The 22,049-nt window shown below is 35.3% G+C and overlaps 1 protein-coding gene across 8 annotated transcripts in view; it reads left to right on the top strand.

Annotated features, from left to right (window-relative positions):
- Nucleotides 1-22,049, top strand: part of Rgs22 (regulator of G protein signaling 22) — a 118,657-nt gene that overhangs the window by 80,317 nt on the left and 16,291 nt on the right. For 6 of the 8 annotated variants that reach the window (XM_074068926.1, XM_074068923.1, XM_074068922.1 and 3 more), the window contains 7 exons: nucleotides 7,050-7,244; nucleotides 9,295-9,387; nucleotides 10,611-10,783; nucleotides 11,743-11,905; nucleotides 14,301-14,459; nucleotides 16,917-16,985; nucleotides 19,860-20,021. In XM_074068926.1, coding sequence (XP_073925027.1) covers nucleotides 7,050-7,244; nucleotides 9,295-9,387; nucleotides 10,611-10,783; nucleotides 11,743-11,905; nucleotides 14,301-14,459; nucleotides 16,917-16,985; nucleotides 19,860-20,021 — 1,014 coding nt within the window. The remainder of the gene's footprint in view (nucleotides 1-7,049; nucleotides 7,245-9,294; nucleotides 9,388-10,610; nucleotides 10,784-11,742; nucleotides 11,906-14,300; nucleotides 14,460-16,916; nucleotides 16,986-19,859; nucleotides 20,022-22,049) is intronic. The other 2 variants (XM_074068925.1, XM_074068924.1) reach the window with 2 other exon arrangements.

Raw genomic sequence — 22,049 nt, 5'->3', positions numbered from 1 at the left:
ACCTTTGCACAGCAAGGAGGCTTTGCTGGGTGCTTCTACAGAACACATGTACAGCATGATAACTGGAATCTAACCCCATAGCTGTCATCATGTAGCCTTTGCAGCAAAGAAAAATCCAAATAGCACAGACAGTTGTGGAAAGTATTTCATTATTTTTCCACTTTCGACATTGTTAAAAACAGGAACACATTCAGTAAGTCCAGCATTCTCATAGCTTAGGTGAGTTTATCTAAGCTTTATGGAGTAATAAGAAAACATTAACATGGTAAAGATGAAATTGTAATGCACTGTAATATATATGAAAGGAAATTGGAATCCACTTCTACTCAAGAATATGATCATTGTTTTTTTGTTTGTTTAGTTTTGTTTTGCTGGGGATGGAATGCAGAGCCTCACAAACACTAGGCTCCACTGCTGGGCTACATCCCCAGCCCACGAAGATGCTCTTTAACATAAACTCTCAAAATGATTTTGAAAATTGACAAGGCTGCATTATTGCATGCAGAATATCATAGGGTTGGAAAAAATATAAATTGCAATGATGAAGTCCATAATTTATTTGATCCATCTCCTGTGTAGTACAGTGCAGCTGTTATTACAAGATATTGTTTCTAATGAAGCATCTGAGATTTCCTTACAGAAGCAATCATAGAAACATTTTCTCTTGCAATGCTAAAAAACAAATGTGTATTTAAAATAATTTAATTTAAATATTGTTCTTTATTTAATCCCAATTAAAAAGCAAAAATATTTATCAAAACATTATTTTTTATACTGTTGGTGACAATATAAAATTAGTCCAACCACTATGGAATCATACAGAGAAACTAAAAATAGAATTCTACCATATGATCCAGCTACACCACTTCTGGGTACATATCAGAAGGAATCAAATCAGCATATGATAGAAACACCTGTACACCCAGGTTTATCATGACACTATTTATACTATTCACTAGCCAAGTTATAGAATCAACCTAGGTGCACATCAACAGATGCATGAAGAAAGAAAATGTGATATTATATATAATATATACATATGTCATAAAGAACAAAATTATGTCATTGCAGGAAAATAGATGGAACTAGAGATTATCATGTTTAGTGAAATAAGCCAAACTCAAAAAGAAAAAATCTCATGTTTTCTATCATATGTGGAATCTAAATAATAATAATAATAATAATAAAAAGACATGAAAGTAGAGGGAGGACTAATTGAGGATTAGGGGATGCCAGTGGGAGGAGAAGAGGAACAAAAGAAGGTGATGGGTGAATAGGATCAAAGTACATTATATATATGAATGAAAATGTCATAATGAAACCCATTATTTTGTATAATTAATATACGCTAATTCTTTAAAACAATGTTTTTCTCTACCACTCCCTTTTATTATTTTTGGTCTTCATTTTTTCCAATTCATTTTTCCAATCCAATTCTTCCTCCTGTCTCCACAGTATACATCCTATATCTTTTTTTCTATTTGATAGTCTTGTTAGCAGTCAGATAAAGAGTTTAGTGAAACAAGATGAACTCCAGAATTTCAAGCCTGTAAATGATTTTTTCAGGAGAGGCCTTGCTCTTTTTTTTCCCTTCTATTTAATATAGTTGCCAAGAAAGTGAGTCATAGGCACAGGTGTAGAGAGGTGCAGGCAGGCCGCCCATTGTGCATTTCCTGATTACATAACCTTTGAGCGTCTCAAGGAGAGATGGAGTTCAGAGCTGTGTTGTGTGCAGTGCCAGGCCGTCTGATCACAGACAGGCAGTGCTTGTATCCCTTCTCAAAAAGTTTCCTGCTGGGCTGTTAAAGCACTGAAGGTTAATGTTTAGGTTGGAATCATGTCAGCTGCAGCTGTGAGTGAATCTCTGCTTCACTGTAGAGGAGAGTGGATGACTGAACTATGAAGGAAGCCTTTTCTCTCCGACCTCAACTACATTGTTATTTACTCTTCAGCTTGAAAGGAAGAGCTGGGTGGCCAATAAAGCAGCTAATGACCCAGGATATTGAAACAATGTTCCTAATCCACAATTATACTATATTATTCAGACATTATATGATCTAATCTTTATATTCCATCATAAAATCAGCTTACATCAACTTAAAAATCATTTTCATCATCTTTATAAAGATTTTAAGATTTTAAAAGTAGTGTTTAGTTTTTTAATTTACACATACACACGGTACATCTCTTGTGTTTGCTACTTATAGTCAGTTGTCTACTTACAGATTGTTTCTTGATTATTAGAAAAACATTCAGATTTTAATGCCATAAGTCAATTGAACATGTTATAAATTTACTGTGTGGTCTGACAAAGAATTGACAACTGAGTTCTGCTTTCTTATCCTAATGCCTTTACCTGCCTTTGTCCCCACTGCCCTGGGGAGATGAAGAAGAGTAGAGACTTGGCCCCTGGGGGGGAGAGTAAATGTGTGCAGTGTGGGCTTGGAAGCCAGGGGATCAATGACCTCTTCAGCCCCTTCCTGACACCTCCAGTTCTGTGCTTTTATAATAACACAGATAAAGAATCAGAGAAGTGAGTGAATAAACTACTCTTAAGGACTGTACTGGTTATCATAGTGGGGATTGATAATGTGAGCAAAGAGAAGTTACTTAGGTGATAATGATAATATTCTGATATACTAACTGCAGGGAAGCTAAATAAATAAAGTGGGAGGGCAAATAAATTTACTCATCTAGGTGCAATCATTTAGTGCATTTTATTTTATTCTATTTTATTTTTTGAGACAGTGTCTTGCTATGTAGCCCAGACAGGCCTTGAACTCATGTAATCCTCCTTTCTTAACCTCCCAAGTAGCAGGATTGCAGATGCATGCCATCTTACCTGGCACCGGTGTATTTATTTCTAATAGAGAAGTCTGTGAAGCTTCAACTCACCTTCCTCATTTGACATTCTAGCTTTTGGGAACAACTTTTCATTTCATAGGATTGAAAATTAGACAAATGTCTGTTTCTCAGCAAGAAGCCTACACTGCCTTTCTTTCCTTTACCCTCAGCTTTATCCTTGAGCATTTCTAAGAGCCTTATCATTAATCTAACTGGTAGCAGTTATAGACAAACCATCAAATTTTTGTCTGTATGTGATGCTTTTAAGAGTGAAAGTGGAACAGTTAATAATCATGCCAAGACAGCAGGCTTAAGCTAGATTGGGAACCCAAGACCACCCTAATTATAGTGCCTTGAGTGTATGCATTATTCATTTAAATATTATACATGGACCTCTTTGGCTACATGGAGCAAAAGAAAGGTATGGGGTCAGGAAAGAAGGCAGCTGGCAATAGCCAGGGGGAAAGGTCTAGCCTAGCTTGGTTAGATACCTGGGTTGTGTGAGATTCTTGTTGGAATGGAGCTGGTGCCACTTGTTTCTTCCTAATAGTTTTATATTTGTTCCTGTTTCTGTTTGTTCCATCGTAGAGATTAAATTCATAAGATTTGCCTTTAAGGGGAAAAAGGGAAGGGTGAGGAAGAGTCAAAGATTGTGTTCTGAATGGTGTGTCACTAATGAAAACCTGAAACACGGTGGGAAGAAGAAACTTGAGAGGTTACATTACTGGTTATCAATTAGCAATATTATTGATTCCTTGGAGGTCTATAGGAGGTTTTGAATTTCAGGGGGAAAAAATCAGGTCTAAAGCTAGATATGTTGGAGTTTCTTCTACAAGTAATTGACCATTGAATCTTTGGGAATGGATGAAGTCATTCACTCATTGATTCATTAACTCTACATTTAGCATTATGCTGGATATTAGGGAAGCAGTAATGGACAAGATAGATCCAATCTCTGCCTTCATAGGGCTTAAAAGTAAAAGGTCCATGGGAGCATATAGGAAGGATATCTAAGATAGACTTCAGAAGTCAAGAAGCTGAGTCCTCCAGGATGGATAGAAACTCAATGAAACCAGGATAAGGATAGAGGGCCTCGAGTGCATAGAACAAAGTGCTGTGCGACGCTTGGCACTTGTAAGAAACTGTAGGAATATGAACTGAGAACCGAGAGAATATAGTTGAGCATGGAACTTTACTCAGGGCCTCACATATGCTAGGCAATTGCTCTGCCATTGAGCTACATCCCCAGCCCCTGAATGTCTTCTTTTAATAGAGGAAAAGGAGTCAGCAAAGGAGCCTGAGAAGGATAAAAATAGGGGAGAGAGTCAAGGAAAGCACAGATCAGCAGGATCAGACCTACATCAGAGATCAAATAGGATGAAGCTCAAGGAGAAAAGCTACTGAATTGACAGCTGTGTGGTTCTTAGTGATCTTGGAGATCAGCTCCATTGACATGGTTACCACATTGCTATTGATTGAGGAGTGATCGTGAAAATTTCAGAGAAGAGAATCAGGGTAATAGTTTGAGGGAAAAACTCAAAAGTAAGAAAAAATATTTGAGAATGTGAGGTGCTAGCACTTCTCTTGCACAGCTTTTCAGCATATTGAAACAATGAAAAGGTAGAGAAAAGGAAAAAGGCACTGAGGGAATAATCAATGTTGACTGCCCAAGAGGAATGCAGTGAGAGCATATGTGCATGGTTTAGGCTTGGAAAGACACCTGCCTTTGAGACATAGGGAAATCAAAAAATTTAGAAGAGTAAAGAGGAAAGTCAAGGGCATTCATGCCAATAGTTTTTCCCAGTAAGATAGGAGATACAGTCTACTGAAAGAGAGGAAGCATAAAGGTAGTGTGGCAAGCCTTAAAGAAGAGGGCAATATTTAGAAATATGGAAATGGAGTTGATTAGAAATAAGTAAAACCTTAACATGCTCCACACTCTTGCAGCTGAGGTGTTTTTTTTAAGTCTCTCTATAATGGAATCAATCATCATAATTTATTGGGGGACCTTGAGGACAAGAGTTTAAAAAACGAATGAATAGAATGGCCCAGAATTGAGGCTTGATAAAGATGTTGATCAACTCCTCAATCAACAGCAATGTGGCAACTATGTCAATAGAACTGATCTCCAAGATCACTAAGAACCACACAGCTGTCAATTCAGTAGCTTCTCTCCTTGAGCTTCATCCCATTTGATCTCTGATGTAAGTCTGAGCCTGCTGATCTCTGTTCTCCTTGACTCTCAAGAATGAGTGTTCTCTGTGGATTCAGTACAATTCAATAAATGTTTATGGAATCTATTCTGTCAAGAACAGTTGGAGGTTCACAGATTAATAAGTTACCATCTTTGACCTCAAGGACCTCAGTCCAGAAGAGAAGACACAGCCATATTGTATCATAGTTTGACATGTAGAACATATTATCTTGGGAGAAGAGGACAGCTCCCTAAAGAAGGAGAAATCCATGTTGTTTTTTTATCTATCTATTTATATTTTTTTGAGATTGGAGTCTTGCTAAGTTCCCCAGACTGGCTCAAATTTCCAATCCTCTCACTTTAGCCACCCAAGTATCTGGAACTATAGGCACATACCACCATGCCCAGATTTTGTTTTTGTTGTTTAATCAGAGTTTATCAAGCAGACAAAGTGTATGGGGTAGAGTAAATATCCAAGATTGAAGAAACAGTATATGCAATGGTACAGAATAGCATTGCAACAAGATTTAAGGACATTAGAGACAATATGATCTTCGAGTGTAAAGTTTGAAAGGTGGTTAATGGGACATGAACTTAAAAGTACAGGCGATCACTGAAGCCCTAAGGTGCATCACATGCACCTACACCATTTGCCTTTCACCTCCATGTCACTAACAAATGGACTCCTTCAGAGCAGGCTTTGGCTGCTATTCACATAGCATCTAGCCAGCTGTCTAAGATATAGTACTCAGTAAATTAAATACTTATGTTATTAATGTAGACCCCTTAAAAATTTAAAGATTATTTTAAATAGAACTATTACTTGATATTGAGAATAGATACGTAATGTCTCTCAATTTAAGAGACTAGATATTGAGTTGAATCTAGATATTATCAGAACCAAAGTCTAAGTATATGAAATAAAAAACAATTAAAAATTCTTACTAAAACTACTTTTAAATCTGATGTTCATGGCATGACATATCTAGTGTGTAATACTTTAAAAAATATAATTTTGTTAAGCCAAGCATCTTTGATTTATACCTATAATCCTACTTGGGAGGCTGAGATTGGGAAGATTGTAGTTTGAAGCCAGCCTAGGCAAAAAGTTCATGAGACTCCATGTCAGCCAATAGCTGGGCATGGTGATTCCCTCCATGTCATCCCACTACAGCGGGAAGTGTAAAATAGGAGAGTCATAATCTAGGCCTGCGTGGGCAAAAAGTGAGACCCTGTCTCCAAAATAACCAGAGCAAAAGGGCTCAAGCAATGGAGTGTAAGCCTAGCAAGTCTGAAGCCCTGAGTTTAAATCCCAACTACCAAAAATAAAATAAATAAATAAAAATGGGTTAAATTGCTTCTGAGATAAAAATAGCTGTCATTGGGTGACATGACAGATGAGCAGACATTTGTGGTTAGTTTTCTGGGAGTTCTGTGTATATCTTCCCATTTACTTTTATCATCTTCCTGCATCCCTTCTACAGCATGGGACACTGGATGCAGACACTTTACGGTAGAAAGGGATAACTAGCCACAGTCTTAGAACTGCACCTCACTTAGGTAAGTTAGACATAAGTTAGGGCACTTGTGTCTAGACTAGAAGAGTAATAGCCAGATTTTCAGCTCTAGTGTGTTCCTTGTTGTTGTTTCCAAAAGGGTATTTCAGACCACTTTGGAAAGTAAAAGAGGATGTGTTAGAATTTAGGTGAACATAAGAGAATAAAGGATGTTTTTAATTTCAAATCAATCATAATAATACCTAGGAGAGCCACAGAATTTTGTCATCTGCAAAAAATTGACTACTTGCTAATTACCAACAAAAAAAGAAAAAACAGCTTTGTAAGAAAATATATTGCTTTGTCTTATGTAGTTTATCCATCTTTTTAAGAAATAAAAAAACCTCACTTGCACTTATTTGCCTCATCTCACTTCATTTTGGAATTTTGTTGAGGAGTCTGCTAACTTTTTTGGTTTCTCCCAATCTCCTGTGTTCCTCCACTTCCTCTCTTAGTATCTTTTTGCCACATATGTTGCTCCATCGGCCACTCTTGATATTGGACTCCAACAAGAAAAGAAGAAAGAAATCTATATGAAAATACAACCACCATTCGAAGACCTTTTTGACACAGCAGAAGAGTATATTCTTCTCATCCTTCTGGAGCCCTGGACAAAAATGGTGAAGTCAGACCAAATTACTTATAGAAAGGTAGCATGGCAGTGATAAATCCTAGAAGCCTTCTCTCTTTGCTGCACACTGAGCATAAGCAATGCTGTTAACTCACAGGAGAAAAGCTGAAAAAGATTTCACATGAGCCAGGGCTTTGGAGTTCAGATTTGGACAGGCTCAAAACTTGGGCAGGGAAAATGTTTATTAACTTTATTTTTTTGCTAGTTTCCCTATTGTCTCCTAACAAAAACATTCAAATCTCTGTCATTTTTGGTTCTCTGTACAAATATGTCAGAAGAGAGGAATCTGAGTTTTGATTTTCTGTGAACCAGAAAAATATGCCATGATAATAAACTGGCTTTGTCCCTTCCTGTCATTTCTCAACAGTTGTCTTAATTTTGATTAATGGAAAAAGCCCGTTTCATTTTATGCTGGATATGTTACAGTAAGTCTTACACCCATGGAAAATATAAACATTTCCTATGTACAGTGAAAATCAGATCCTCTGGCTTCAGTACTTCTGTTTTAAAGCACCCCCAGATATTCATCAGGTTAGACTGCTTGCTTGAATAAAAGTTTCAATACATTATTTTTTCCATTCCAGAAGGGCTCATTTTCAGCCTCGGTGCTTGAGTATTTTCATTATTCTTAATAATGAGTAGAGGAAATTTCTTTAACTATTTAGTTTGAATAACAGATTAAAACTGTTCTTATATATTTTTGTGTTAATGCATATCCCCTAGTCATTCCGCTGTCTCTGTATTTGTACTGCTACTCCTTTTTTTTTTTTTTTTTTTTTAAATGGTGTCGGGGTTTGAACTTAGGGCCTTGTTTGCCAGGTGCTCTTCTGCTTGAGCCATTCCTTCTGCCGAATTGCTCTCTTTATTCATCTCCCCTGAGCTACTTGTTAGGAAATCTTGTCTTCTTCCAGGAAGGCTAAGTTAGATGATTAAGATAAAGTTAGCAAGCACCAAAACACCTTGGATAGAGTTACCTCACTGGATTGTGACTGAAACAGCTCTCTGACTTACTAAATTCAGAGACCAAAATAATTAGATTTTTATTCCTGAATTCTCTTTGTTCTGAAATATTAGCAGAGCTGCCTTTCTACCATCAATATGTATATTTTACACTAGGAAAATTAGGGTTTCATATGAAAATTTTTGAAGCTTCATTTTTCTATTCATTTAAAAAATACATGCTGTATTATACACTATGTTACATAGAGAAAATATAAAGTGTATAGGATCCTGCAATTGTAAAAAAAAAAAAAAAAGCATGGAATTATAGCTAACTTAATAAGTTTTGGCACTAGCAACAATTCTTATAAAGTATGTGAGACATGTTATATACTATTTATAATAAAAGGAAAAACACATCTTTCTTAGTTCTAGAAACTTCCTTAAATTCATCACAGGGGACTCTCTAAAAGCCTATCTGACTGTATTCAAGCAGACTAGCAAAGCTGGTATTATACAGAAAGTTCTGACACAGCTAGTCAGCCAAACTGAATTATCCCTGCAGTGGGAAATTGGAGAGTGGTCTTGCCTTCCTGACTGTAGCAAATAGTACATTACGTGCTCTGAAGATTGAGATCTGCTGTGAGGATTAACTTGATAGTTTGCTGTCTTCTCTTTTGCTGCAGAACAAAGCCTTTGCTGGTAGACTAATAGCACCATGGAGTCTTTTCTAGTTCTGTGAATCATTTGGTTCATAAAGCTAGCAGTGATTGCCTTCATGTCTGTCATCCTGTTATACTGAATAGAAACAAAAAATGTGACCAACATATTTCACTGCTTGTTAGTTTACATGGAGTGACTAAAAAGGAGGAGCAGTCATTGGTGCATTATAATCATTACATAGAAATGTATGCATTTTTTATTGTATACTTTTTTAAGTATACAGTACTTCAAAAGCATTCAATTGGGTTTCCTGTAGCCAATATTTTTAACTATGTTGGTTTTCCTGCTTTTGCCTCCAAAAATTTTTGCTTTATTGGCCAAACCCCACTATTACTACTAAATTGTGCATTTTGTTCCCCACTTTTTGCATTCTATTGATAGTACAAGCTTTATTATTATTTGTTTAGGTGGAACTGGTGGAGGAAACTCGGCAACTAGACTCCACATATTTCAGAAAGCTACAGGCTTTGCATAAAGAGACATTTTCCAAGAAAGATAAGGTAAGACAATTTTCTACTTAGAAAAACAGACTTTTCATATTAGAGAAGGCTACTATTTTGTTTTGGTGGTGAGGAGATCTTGTATTGATAAAATAGAGGATAGGCAGTGTCATTTTACTGCTGTTCCTTTGCCTAGCATGCTATGTTTGTCAGGTGTCACATTTATATTGACACATTTAACAACAGAAAGATAGTCACTGAAATGTTAAAGATAGTTCTGGGTAGTGGGATTTCAGAGGATTTTTTTTTTAACTTTCTTCTTTGTGCCTATCTGAACTTTTTATCCTTATACAATAATCTTTTATAAAAACAGAACAACCTTCACAATAGTTGTTTGGTTAACCCAGAAGTTCTCTATTTGGTATACTATTAATTAATATCTTGGAAAGGATACATAAAATTCATAAGGGAGTAAATAAAGCTGTATTTAAACTTTAGGAACTATAATTTATATCACTCTCCGTAATCATTTTACATAAGGAGAATTTTTAAAATATCTCATGGTCAGACACTTTTCAAAAAAAATAGGGAGGTGAATTAATTACATAAGGAATTATAAGAGGAAGGAGTTTTCAAAGAGTAAACCTCTCTACTGCTTTAGAACCTTGTAAACTGCCCACAAAACATCAGAGGTCTTAAAATTACCTGAAATTTAACTTTATATAAAGGGGATTACATTAGAAGGATGAACTACTAGACATTAATTTTAACTATTAAAATTATGTTACAGAAACTGTTTTATGTTCATGATGTATTGTTAAGGAAAAGAACTCAGTTACAAAAACCATACAAAGGTGCACAATCCTATCTTTATTTTTAATAAACTGCATGTATACACACAAAAAAGACTAGAAAGATATTTATATAATATTAATGGTATTTATCTTTGAATGGTAGTATTACATATACTTTTTAATTTCTTCCTTTTTGTTACAAGACATATTACTCCTTTACTAAGAAATAAAAAACAATATTTTAAGACAAATGCCTTGTATATAGTAAATTTTGCTTAATGTTGGTAAAAAGAAGATAATGGAGTGGAAAGGAATAAAAAGGAAGTTGATATGAGTTAGAATCTGAACCACCTAGATTCTTTATCCTCTACCATTGAATTGCTAAACAACCCTGGCCTAGTAGTTAATTTTTCTTTCAGTTTCTCTATGTAAGACTGTAAAGAATTTGTTGCATTTAAGAGATTTTATGAGAAGTATTTATGTCACTAGGATACAACTGGTGAAGCTGGAACTGGTATGTTGTCCCTCTCCGATGTCTCTAAACAAACAGAATATTGGAGTAATGTTCCAGAAGAATACAAGCACTTCACTTTTAATGATCTGCTTAACAACAAACTGGAGTTTGAACATTTCCGTCAGTTTCTTGAAGCTCATTCTTCAAGGTGAGGAACATAACTATTTTTAAATGTATTTCTCACTTAAAATATCATTTTTCTTTTGATATTTTATTTAGGTACTGATTTTGATTCAGCATATTATAATCATGATTTGGTGCTAGATATTTTTTAGCCATGTCTATAAAAACTGGTGAACATAATTATCTGAAATCTGCATGAATTACTTCTTGTTGGAGTGCATTTTATGGTAACAACCTCCATAATGTTATTTTAAATGGTTACACAATATTTATTGATATTCTTAGCATTGGCTAACTTAAACACCAATATGCTTTATTTTTCCCTTTTCCTGCTATTTCCCTGCTTCCCATTATTAATTATTAATTATTAATAAGTACTTTATTTCTGAAAGTGTCTCATTTATTTCATTAAGCAACTAAAATTATTGTGATATTTTATAATTTTATCAATGTATATATATTTATAAAACACATTGTAGCTTTATACATAATCTCAGAATCTTATATCATATTTATCTAATTAAAAACTCAAGTATTAGTCATACTTTTTTCTCCCAAGTTAACAGAAACTGGGAGTCAAAATTCACTCTGTGTGGTTTCTCTTGATTGTGATTAGAATTATTCTAAATTTGGCTTATTGTCAAATGGACATACCACATGTGGAAGTTTTCCCATATTTGAAATTGATGACATTACTTCATCGTTAATGGAGGAACTCTGAGATGCAACCGATAATGATAATAGATTTTTTTTTTCTGATACCAGTTCCTTGTGATTATTTAGCCAGAATTAGGATTGTAGTAGAGTTGAGCTAGCTGACCTAGGATGGAATCAGAGGCAACACTCTACTCCTGAGTTCTTTGATCTATCCAGACATGCTAACTAATAGATAGCCACTTTCTGAGTTCTGTCAAAAACAACAACTTGTTTAGTAGAATTTAGAGAAATAAGAAGGACTGTATTTTCTCTTTGTTTTCGTTTTAGCATTGACCTTATGTGCTGGATAGACATTGAGCAGTTTCGAAGAATAATTTTCAGAGATCGAAATCAAATGGAGGCAAAATCTATATACATTAAAAACAAATACCTTAATAAAAAATATTTCTTTGGACCCAACAGTCCAGCTTCTACACATCAGCAGAATCAGGTATCAATATGTGAACCTATTTTCTGTCTTTAAATATGAAAAACCATCATTTATTTCTTTTTGCCAACAACCTGAACATCTCCTTTTTTTTGGCTTTGCTTTTATGATTTATATGCTACATACTTTTGATATCTAGGTATTCACAAGTATCTATAAGTTAAATGTCTTTAACATATACTTGAGTATTATATATTATAAAATATGTTATTTTTAAGTAATTTATGAGATAAAATAACTTTTATTCATCTAGGTCTGTATTTATGACAGTGCTCAGAAATTGTGGGGGTAGATCATAGCTTTATACCTATTGTCCTTAAATTAGTCATTTATTCATTCAACAAATACAAGTGACTTTGATGTGCCAGGCACTGTTCTAGGTGCTTAGGACAAAGTGGTAAATGGAATGGACAAGGTCCCTGCACCTTATAGCAAGTAAGAAACCAGCCATAACCAACCAGTAAACCTAATTTCTGCCTCTTTCCTCTTCTTCTTTTAACAGTTATTACTCCAAACATAATGAGTCTTTGAAATTCCTGTTCACAGTTATATTAACCCCAAAAAACATTTTCATTAAGGAGGAACATAAGTCTGAAAATTTGTTGTACTCGGGTCCTTTGGCTTTGGCTTTGATCTTAATTTATTAATTACAATAGTGTCACAAGATTTACAGCTAAAAAATCAGATTGGGATTCAGCAGTGGGTTTGAGTGTTCTTGTAACACTTCCATCTCATGAAGTATGCCTCAGTTTTTATGCCTTTGCAATGTAGTGTTATATACTATAATTTATTTAGTTTGAAGTCTGTTACTGCCTAAAGATCAAATTTATAGTATGTGATTTTAAAAAGTTGTATACCCTAATGGTATACACATTTACAAAACATGAATTTCAGATTAATGCTAAGTTCAGGAAATTAAAAATTCATAGATATTCATGAGCAGAGCGAATCAAACTAGTAAGTTATATTTTAGTGGAGGTGGGATAAACAGAAGTCTATGGGAGCAAGAGGGAGAAGCAATTCTACAACTAAAAAACTTTGACAAAAATGCCTTCCCGTTAGTTCCCTGAGCTGTAAATCTGGGACATATTAGCAAAAGTGGCTGGGTACCTCAGTAAGCACAAGTATGAAGTAAACACATGGGAAGCATTTGTTTTCTATTTGGCTTGTGCTACATTGCATGGGGTTTCATGGTATCTGATGCTACTGTGTGAACCCTCCGTAGTACATACGGCACGCTGAGAATTTAGAAGTCAGTGGGAAAAGTCACCATCGCCATCATAGCAAATGGTTGTGCTTACTGCAGTTTTCCCGCTGCCTCTTCTTTAACATTGCCATTCCTTTTTTATTTTCTTATTTTTTTACTTGAGGATATTTGATCACATGAAATTTTATGAAGATCCTACCATTCCTAATTTCAGTTGTACAGCCAGTTTGCTTTTTTATTTTATGCAAAAGCAGTATTAGAGTATTTTTTACTTGATTAATATTATTAAAGAGGACTGAAAAAGGATTTCTCCTTTGTTTTTAGTTAGTATTAATATTATTAAGTTAGCATTTTCTTAATATTATTAATCAAAAGTGAACTAAATAAAGAGGGCAATTGTTCCAGTGAGCAATCCAGAAATTATGAACAAGATATATACAGAAACAGGTAGAAAACAGAATAATTTACAGCAGGAAAAATCAGTCGGTCACTTGCTGAGGCCAATAATTATGCAGAAGGAAGATTTGGGCCACAAGGAAATTATGTTTTTAAAATGTGCTGTCTATGCAAGCCTGCCTATCATCTGTAAAATCTGACCTTTCTCCACTTCCTGCTGCCTGATTTCTTTTTAGAAGTTGTTGGAATAACCCTACATAGCTGCTGTCACCATCCACCACGTCCAACCTAACATTTATTGTTAATGTGTATATTTATGCTATCAGAGTCATACCTCATTTTCCTCACCTACAAAAGAAAATGCTTTGTGAAATGGGTAAATTTCACTGGAATCATAGATTTATAGGATAATAGGACTAGAAGAAAATTTAGGAAACCAATAGATTAATGCCCTGGGGCTGGGAATGTAGAGTGCTTGCCTACCACGTGTGAGGTACTGGATTTGATCCCTAGCACTGCCAAGAAAAAAAATAGCTCTCTTGTGTTTTCAGCATTTCATAACAAGCAAAATCACACACCTAGAACAACCACTACCATAACAACAGTTCCTTGTTGACGCTAGATATCTGTCTGTAATTCTTATATACAATATAGCCAGAAAATATCATATGGAAAATGAAAATTGTGGCACTGCCAGGTATGCTGCAAATGGTTTGGAGTGAATGAGTTAATGACTATTAGTGTTTCTTTAACAAGACACAAACTGTAGTTTCTGCTTCATTTGTATTTTCTTAGATAATGCTTTTAAGTGGTGGCTGGGGGAAGATTCTGCATGAGCAGCTTGATGCACCTGTTCTGGTTGAAATTCAGAAGCATGTCCTGAACAGGCTAGAAAATGTGTGGTTGCCATTGTTTCTTGCAAGTGAACAATTTGCAGCACGTCAAAAGATAAAGGTACATTGATTAGTATAATCTCTGGATAGCAATTAGTAGTACCTATCAAAACCTCAAGTGTGCATACCTGTTGACTCAGCCATGATATTTCTGTGGCTAGTGGTTAAAAGCAGGGAGTTAAACTTTTCACATTTTAATTTAAACATTTGTCGCATATTAACTGTACCACTTTTAGGTTTCATAAATTTAGCTTACTCATTTGAAAAATGGGACTAATAGTAATTGCTTCATAAGGTTGTTGTGAAAATGAAATGAAATGTGTGCTTAGTTTCCTAGAATGGTGCCTGGCATGCAGCAAGTTCTCAAATATTATCAATTAATATAGTTGGTATTTTTAACATTAATAACTCCTCACACAAATGGGAAAGGATATACAAGGACATTCTTTGCAATATCATGTGGAAGAATATTTATGTGACTTACAATACTTCCATTCTATGTAAAATGGAAGATTTTCATACAAAGTATTATAAAAATGAGATTTTTACCATATACTAATATAAAGGATGTTATTTATTGAGTGAAATAAGCAGGAAAATATATGGGTGATAATCTCATTATATCACTTGTATCTCCATTTTTATCTGTATGTGCAGATCTACTCACATCCATTTGTCCATTTATCTGTCCATCCATTCATCCTTCTTTCTATCTGTCTTTCTTTTTGCTTAAGCTTGTGGAAAAAAAATCCTAAAGGATCTGTAACCTGGAAATGGGTTTGGAGAGTAAGAAGAATTTTTACTTTTTACTTTGTAAAGCAGGTTTGTGTGGTTACTCTGTTTTATTTTGTAGGAAGCAAATCTTATTTTGATCATTTAAATTTCATTAGCATGCCTGAAAACAGGTGAGCCTGATCTTTACAAAAACACCAGAAGTGTCAGAAAATGTGTAATTTTGGACTTTACAAACACACACCATTAGTATTGATCAGGGAGAACCTGGAAAAGCTTCTCTCTGTATTGTATTCAATTTGAGACCTACTTATCTGGAAATATCCTTTAGTCTTTTTAGCTGAGTAACTTTTTTGGGGAATGCATAATTTATAATATAGAGAAGAGCTGACTTGTTTTACACAAAATGTTCCTGGTAACAAGCTTTGGGAGAACACAAATCTGCTCATTCCTTTTCTTCAGGGAAACTCCAATTCTCTATCCAAAGCCAAGTAAAATGATATTTGGCTTACTAATATTATTTACCACATTTTCTCATTCTGTTTACCACAGTAAATTTATTGTAACTTGTAGTCATTTCCTGACTTAGCATTCTTTGGGTGGTCAGCAAAATAAACTGACTTTGGCAACTTCAAGCCAAAGACAAAAAGGAGGGGTGAGAATTTATTATAAAATAGTGCTGGGGCATCTCACACACTTTGGGGAAGAGCTGACACCCAAACTTTAAAGATATGGCCAGGACAGCCCTGGGAACCCAGCAAGAACTCTCAGCTCTTTTCTCTGGGCTGTGGCTGTAGCTTAGTGATACAGAGCTTGCCTAGCAGGCATGAGCCCTAGAATTGCTAACAAGAAAAGACTCAGTCCTGGTGATCCCAGTCCCTGACTCTCTAGAATAGCTCATAGGTCTATCTGCTATGGGCAGGGAGGTAGAGAGACTGCAGGCGCAGTTCTCCAGGAAGGGAAGATATTAAATACAGGCACTAACCCCCAAGAAATACAGTTGTCCTTTGCTAACCATGGATTCCAAAAATCTGAAGATGCTCAAGTCTGTCATATAAACATGTCATAACATTTGCATGTACCCTATACTTATCCTCCTATGTACTTTAAATCATCTCCAGATTACTTGTAAAATCATAATGCAACATAAATGTTCTGTAAATAGTTATTATATGGTACGATTTAGGGAATAAAGACAAGGAAAAAGTCTGTATGTGTTCAGTATAGATGCAGCTTTTATTTGAATAATTTTGATCTGAGTTTGATTGAATGAACAGAGTGAGAACCCATGAATACAGAGGGCTGGCTGTGTCTTCTGTAGCTCCCTCTATGTTGAAAGTTACTTTTGGACACTTCAAAAATTAGTTGTGAAAAAATACACAGCTAGAGTGGTAGAGTGTTTGCCTAGCAAGTGTTAGGCCCTGGGTTCAATCTGCAGTACCACACAAAACAAAGTCAAACAAACACAACTGGCAAGAAAATAACACAAAAATCTGAGAACTCATAATTATCTCTCCAGCTTCATGTAAGTGAGCCCAAGTGGAACTGTTAGGTACATTTGGGGCAATGCAATTGGGTGTTATTGTGTAGCAGATGCGGAAACGGGTCCCAAGAGTGAGTAAACGCACCAGAACCCTTACTGCAGGGCTTCCATTCCTCAGTCTTTATTTACTTCCTGAGCAGCACTGTCATATGTGACTTGACTTTTACCTCATTCCCTAAGCTATGGGATTCAAAACTGTGGACATTCTGAATAAGTGAATAAAAGAACTGATTTTGCTCTTAGGTACAGATGAAAGGCATAACAGATGAGTGTTTACTACAGAAGCATGAAAGGAAAATCGGGGTCTGGAAGGCAAGTAATTGCTATATTCTTCCTTTTGTAAGTAAATCCCACTCTGTCAAAGTATTGTTTTTCCTTCACCTCTTGTTCAGAGATCTTTCCTGCAGACATGGTTTTCTAAGCCACCGATTGACTGTCAATAGTATTCCTCCTTGGCAGATGGAACTTGGAGGAAAGTGTGACTCGGCCAAGACTCTGTTTTTAAGGGTTCCTTGATCTGCTCAGTGGAAGCGTGGGATTGGCCTTTGAGTATGAACTTCTCTGCATGAGGCTACGGTTGTATCCCCAGCTCCAAAAACAGAGACAGAGAGAGACAGAGAGATAGAGAGAAGCATTTTTGTTCTTACCCTGCTTGTGATGGATTTATTGAGGCATGCTGTTCTTATCAGCATATGGCAGTTGTCATTGAGAGGGGACTACACAAACAGAATGAGTAATATGCAGCAGAATCAGCAGGCTAAATTCTCTTACATGATCTCCTTTATTTGAAATTATAGTTCAGCTTTCAAGGAGTTATGACAACTATCATTTTTGGTGACTATTAAAGCCACTATAATATAATACCTTAATATTAATTCTCAACAAGCATGATGAGCACAGTCTTCTTGAACCCACATGAGATCATCAGACTAGACCCAGGTGATCCACTGCAAACTAACAACCAAAGATAAAAATTTATTTGAATGTTAGAGTAGTGCATGTATCTGCTAGGATGTGGGATACTCTTTTCTGTATTTTCCACTTGAAAGGAAGTAAACTTTTTAAATGTTTTTGTTATATATTTAATTGAAATATTAAGAATGAGCTTGTATTTTATATTGTTGTGCACTATATATTATATTATGCTCAATTTAGTTAAATTGCAGGTTTTAGTTAAATTACTAAGTTTTACTATCCTAAGAAGCAAGTCTTAAAACATTGTTCGTTGAGTGGGTTTTAAATAAACATCCCAGGCTAATCCATAGTTGTTACTATTTATAGGGCTGTAATTTCAATTTGGACCAGATGTTAAGGGTCTTAAGTTTTTGTCCAGAGAATGTGGCATGTGCCTCGCTAAACAGCGATAGACATCTCTGCACGGTGTCTGGGCTCATGGCCCTGCTGCTCACCTAGACCGCCTGGAGTCGCCTTCACGTTTCAGTTCCAACTCAGATGTCATCCTTCAGGCCCTGTCTGTAAAGACTTTCCTTTTGCGGGCTGAATTGTAACTCTTGCCTTTGTGTTGCTGTAGCACTTTTAAAATAGTGCTCTTAAACACTTACATTGATGGTCACATATGATTTATTTCAAGGAATTTATTTAATGTATTGTCAGTAATGGATATTTTAATGCAATTTATTCATTAAGATAATTTTTAAGTAAGGCCATCTAAAATGTTGCATTTAGAGTGATGCTTCCTTATATGCACAATAGTGTCAACCATGGGGAACTTCAATAAAATTAAGATCTATTTGCTAAATTCAATAAAACCTTGTTTTATGTTTTTGAATCTGATAGAGCAAAGGGGATTGAATATTTGATTTTTAAATGGACAAAATATAAAAATATGAAACAGTTCAAAATTGTGAAGATATTAAATAGGTATAGATAAAAATAGCTTTAAGTATTATTAAAACATCATGGATAATTCTGGATTTTATGACATGTAATGTAAATCCTTAGAGGAATTTTATTATTTTAAAAAAATTACTCCTAGGGGGCAGATGCAGTGGCTCAAGCCAGTAATCCTAGCTACTCAGGAGGCGGAGCTAGGAGGATCACAGTTTCAGGCCAGCCTGGGCAAAAAATAGTTCAAGAGACCCCATCTCCACCTGGCTGGGTGTGGTGTTATGCATCTGTCATCCCAGCTATGTAGGGAAGCACGAATAGGAGGATCACAGTACAGATAAGCCCAGGCATAAAGTAAGACCCGATCTCAAAAATAATGAATGCAAAAAAGGTTAGAGGTGTGGTTCAAGAGGTAGAGTGCCTGCCTAGCAAGTGGGAGGCCATGAGTTCAAACCCCAGTGCCACAACCAAAAAAAAAATTATTGCTCAATGGTAGAGCACTTGCCTAGAATGTGCAAGGCCTGGCTTTAATCCCTAGCATCACAACAATAATTAATCAATTATAATTGATAATTTAACAAGTTATTATTTAATAATAAGTCAATAATGACAATAAATTTAATAATTTATTATTAAAATTATTTAAATATGTTTTATCTGAAAACATGATTTTTCCAAGCTAGAATTACAGTGAGGTCCTATCATAATTTTTCTGTTTAAATTACATTGGAGTAATTGTTTGTTTTCTAAAAAACTTGAAAAACTGTCTTAAAAATTCAACTGCTTTTACTTTTTAAAAGTTAGGGGGTGTGGTGGCACGTGCCTGTAATCCCAGGACTTAGAGGCTAATGCAGGAGGATCATGAATTTGAAGCCATCTTGGGCTACAGTGTGAGCTCCAGCCAGCCTGGGCTATAGGGAGACCCCCTCTCAAAAAGTAAAAAAATAATAATGTATAAAATGTAACATTATGATTACTTTTTTCCCTTTCCAGCACAGAACTCACACATATTTACATAGAAGTAGTTTTTCACCATCCTCCCAAACTATAATGACTGTTAACATTCTTAAATCATGTGGTCATACATTGAAAATCATCTAGTCATTTCTTTTTATAACTTCTAAAAAATCATTTTTATTTTTATCTTTGCCACACACAAAAAAGAGACATAAGGGAAAAGATGGAGAGGAAGGGGATTGCCAAATTCTATTGTGTTCATACTACAAATTCCAATAGCCAAAAGTAAAGGAGATAAAGTTGGTCATTTTAGCCTAATTAATGATTTTATTATCACTTTTTAGAACACAGTTGATTTTCTGTATTCTCTGTTTTGAACAGCCTGTGAAGAGTAAGTGGATATCCTCATCTTGTGAAATTATTGCTTTTCGTAAAGCATTATTGAATCCAGTTACTTCAAGGCAATTTCAACGTTTTGTTGCTCTAAAAGGAGATTTTTTGGAAAACGGGGTACTTTTTTGGCAAGAAGTACAAAAATATAAGGTATTGTATCGGGAGCTGGAGAAAACCGCTTTTTTTGAGAAAGAGAAGAATGACAGATTTTTCACTGTAATTTCCTGACAAGATTTATATAAGACATCCCAATTTTGCCCTCTTCTTCGTACCGGTATTTAAATATCGAGATGCTTACTGTCCATTATCTAGATATTCTCACACAGTGAAGAGTCAGAGCGAGCCCTCAGATGATAGCATTAAATGTTCGAAGTGTTAACATATACCGTGATCTAATGAGTATGCTCCTGAAAAGATAAGTTTTAACTATATTTCTACATTCTCAGCATCTACAAAAGCACCACATACGTTTCCCCTGAAGACACTCATATTTAGTAAATCCATATAACCAAGACCTCTTTATGAGAAATCTTCCCAACCTATTTTCAGGAACGGTAATCAAAGACACTGGTTTATAGATAAACCAACACAGATGAAAAGGCTAAATTCTTAACAAAAGTAATAGAAGGGTGGTGGGTTAGGTGCAAAGGCAGTTTGTTTTCAGGTTTAAGTGTTTAATTGACCCATATAGAATCTTTGCCTTGAGGAAGAGAAAGGGACTTTCCACATTATGCTGTCAAGAAACACCTAAGACGGATCTAGCATCTGGATAGGAATGGAGCCTTATTTCCTTGGAAGCAGCCTGTTCTATCTCATTGTAAAAGTGGAAAATAAAAATAAACTAGAAGTTAGGGGTGCAGTGCTTTCAGTCGGCCTATAATTTAGTGTTCATTACACAACACCAACATGGCTCTTCTGTGAATGGTCAGTAGTTGCTCAATAACATCCAAGCTTTCTCCAACATGCTGTGAAACAAATTTTTACCTTTTTCTGTTATCAAGCCATTTTTCACTATTCTCAGCTTAGATTAAACAGAAAAAACATTTGAAGAAGTTTTTTCACAATCTTTCACAAGAATAATATTGAAGTAATTTTTTGAGAATTAGAAAGTATGTAGAGTCTATTTCCCACAACAGGAATTTTTTTTATGAGTGGGAAGAACTATCTTTAAGGTGATATGAATGTGAATAGTCCAACCCTGCCTTGCGAAGGCAAGAGGGAATCAGATAAACCTTATTTTAAAGGTACTTAAAAAAAAATAGCATCAACTTTCAGCTTTGTGACTATCTTTGGTTTCCATTTTAATGTCTTTTCTGCAGTATAGTATGACGGACTTATAATACTAGGCAATTACATTTAAAAATATCCCATAAAATTAAAAATGATGCGATGGGAGTAAATTTGCTCATCCAAGAAGCATATATTATCACACTTGCTGGGCATTATGCTAGGAATTGTAGGAATAAAAAGGTGAATACAATGTATCACCCTTCCTCACTGGAGGGAGACATTCATGAAACAAATATCAGGAAGTAGTGTTGTTTCTGAGCCATGTTTTAAGAGATAAAGCTTTAGCACAGAGGAGGTAATGATGGGGTGGAGAAATGGTAGATCAGGGAATTCTCAGCAGAAGTGTCAATGCTTGCATTTGATCTTAAGGGAACTTGCCACTTGGAAGGTATTCCACCTGGCCAGGTCTCACTGAGCTAGCTAGTGTGTAAGAACACACTTGGTCTTACTGTTTGCCACCTGCCAGATATTATTTTAATGCTTTTCATGTTATAATGAATTTATTCCTCATAAGAATGCTATGAAGTCAAGGATGTTTTATTCATACCATTTTACAGATAAAGATGCTAGAGCACAAAAAAAATTAAGAAACTCCCAATGTTACAAAGCTAATTAAATGATAGAGCTAGAATTTAAACCAAGTCATTCTATTGCTAAGCCCATGTTCTTAAGCACAAAGCTAAGCTGTCTGCCTCCTCCTAATGTGTGTGATAGCATACAAAAGAGGTGGCTGATATAATCTTGCTCAAGCATTGTTCTGGATTGTGAAAAATCAGAAATAACCAGATGTACAACAAGACATTGGTTACTAAATTATGATACATCTCCACAACCATATACTGCAGCCAATATATCATTGATATATTTAAAACTAGGTACTAGAACACA

The sequence above is a fragment of the Castor canadensis genome, chromosome 3, assembly GCF_047511655.1.
Source record: "Castor canadensis chromosome 3, mCasCan1.hap1v2, whole genome shotgun sequence".
Taxonomy (NCBI): domain Eukaryota; kingdom Metazoa; phylum Chordata; class Mammalia; order Rodentia; family Castoridae; genus Castor; species Castor canadensis.
Note: the sequence above shows the minus strand (reverse complement) of the source record. Positions and strands in the feature narration are given on the sequence as shown.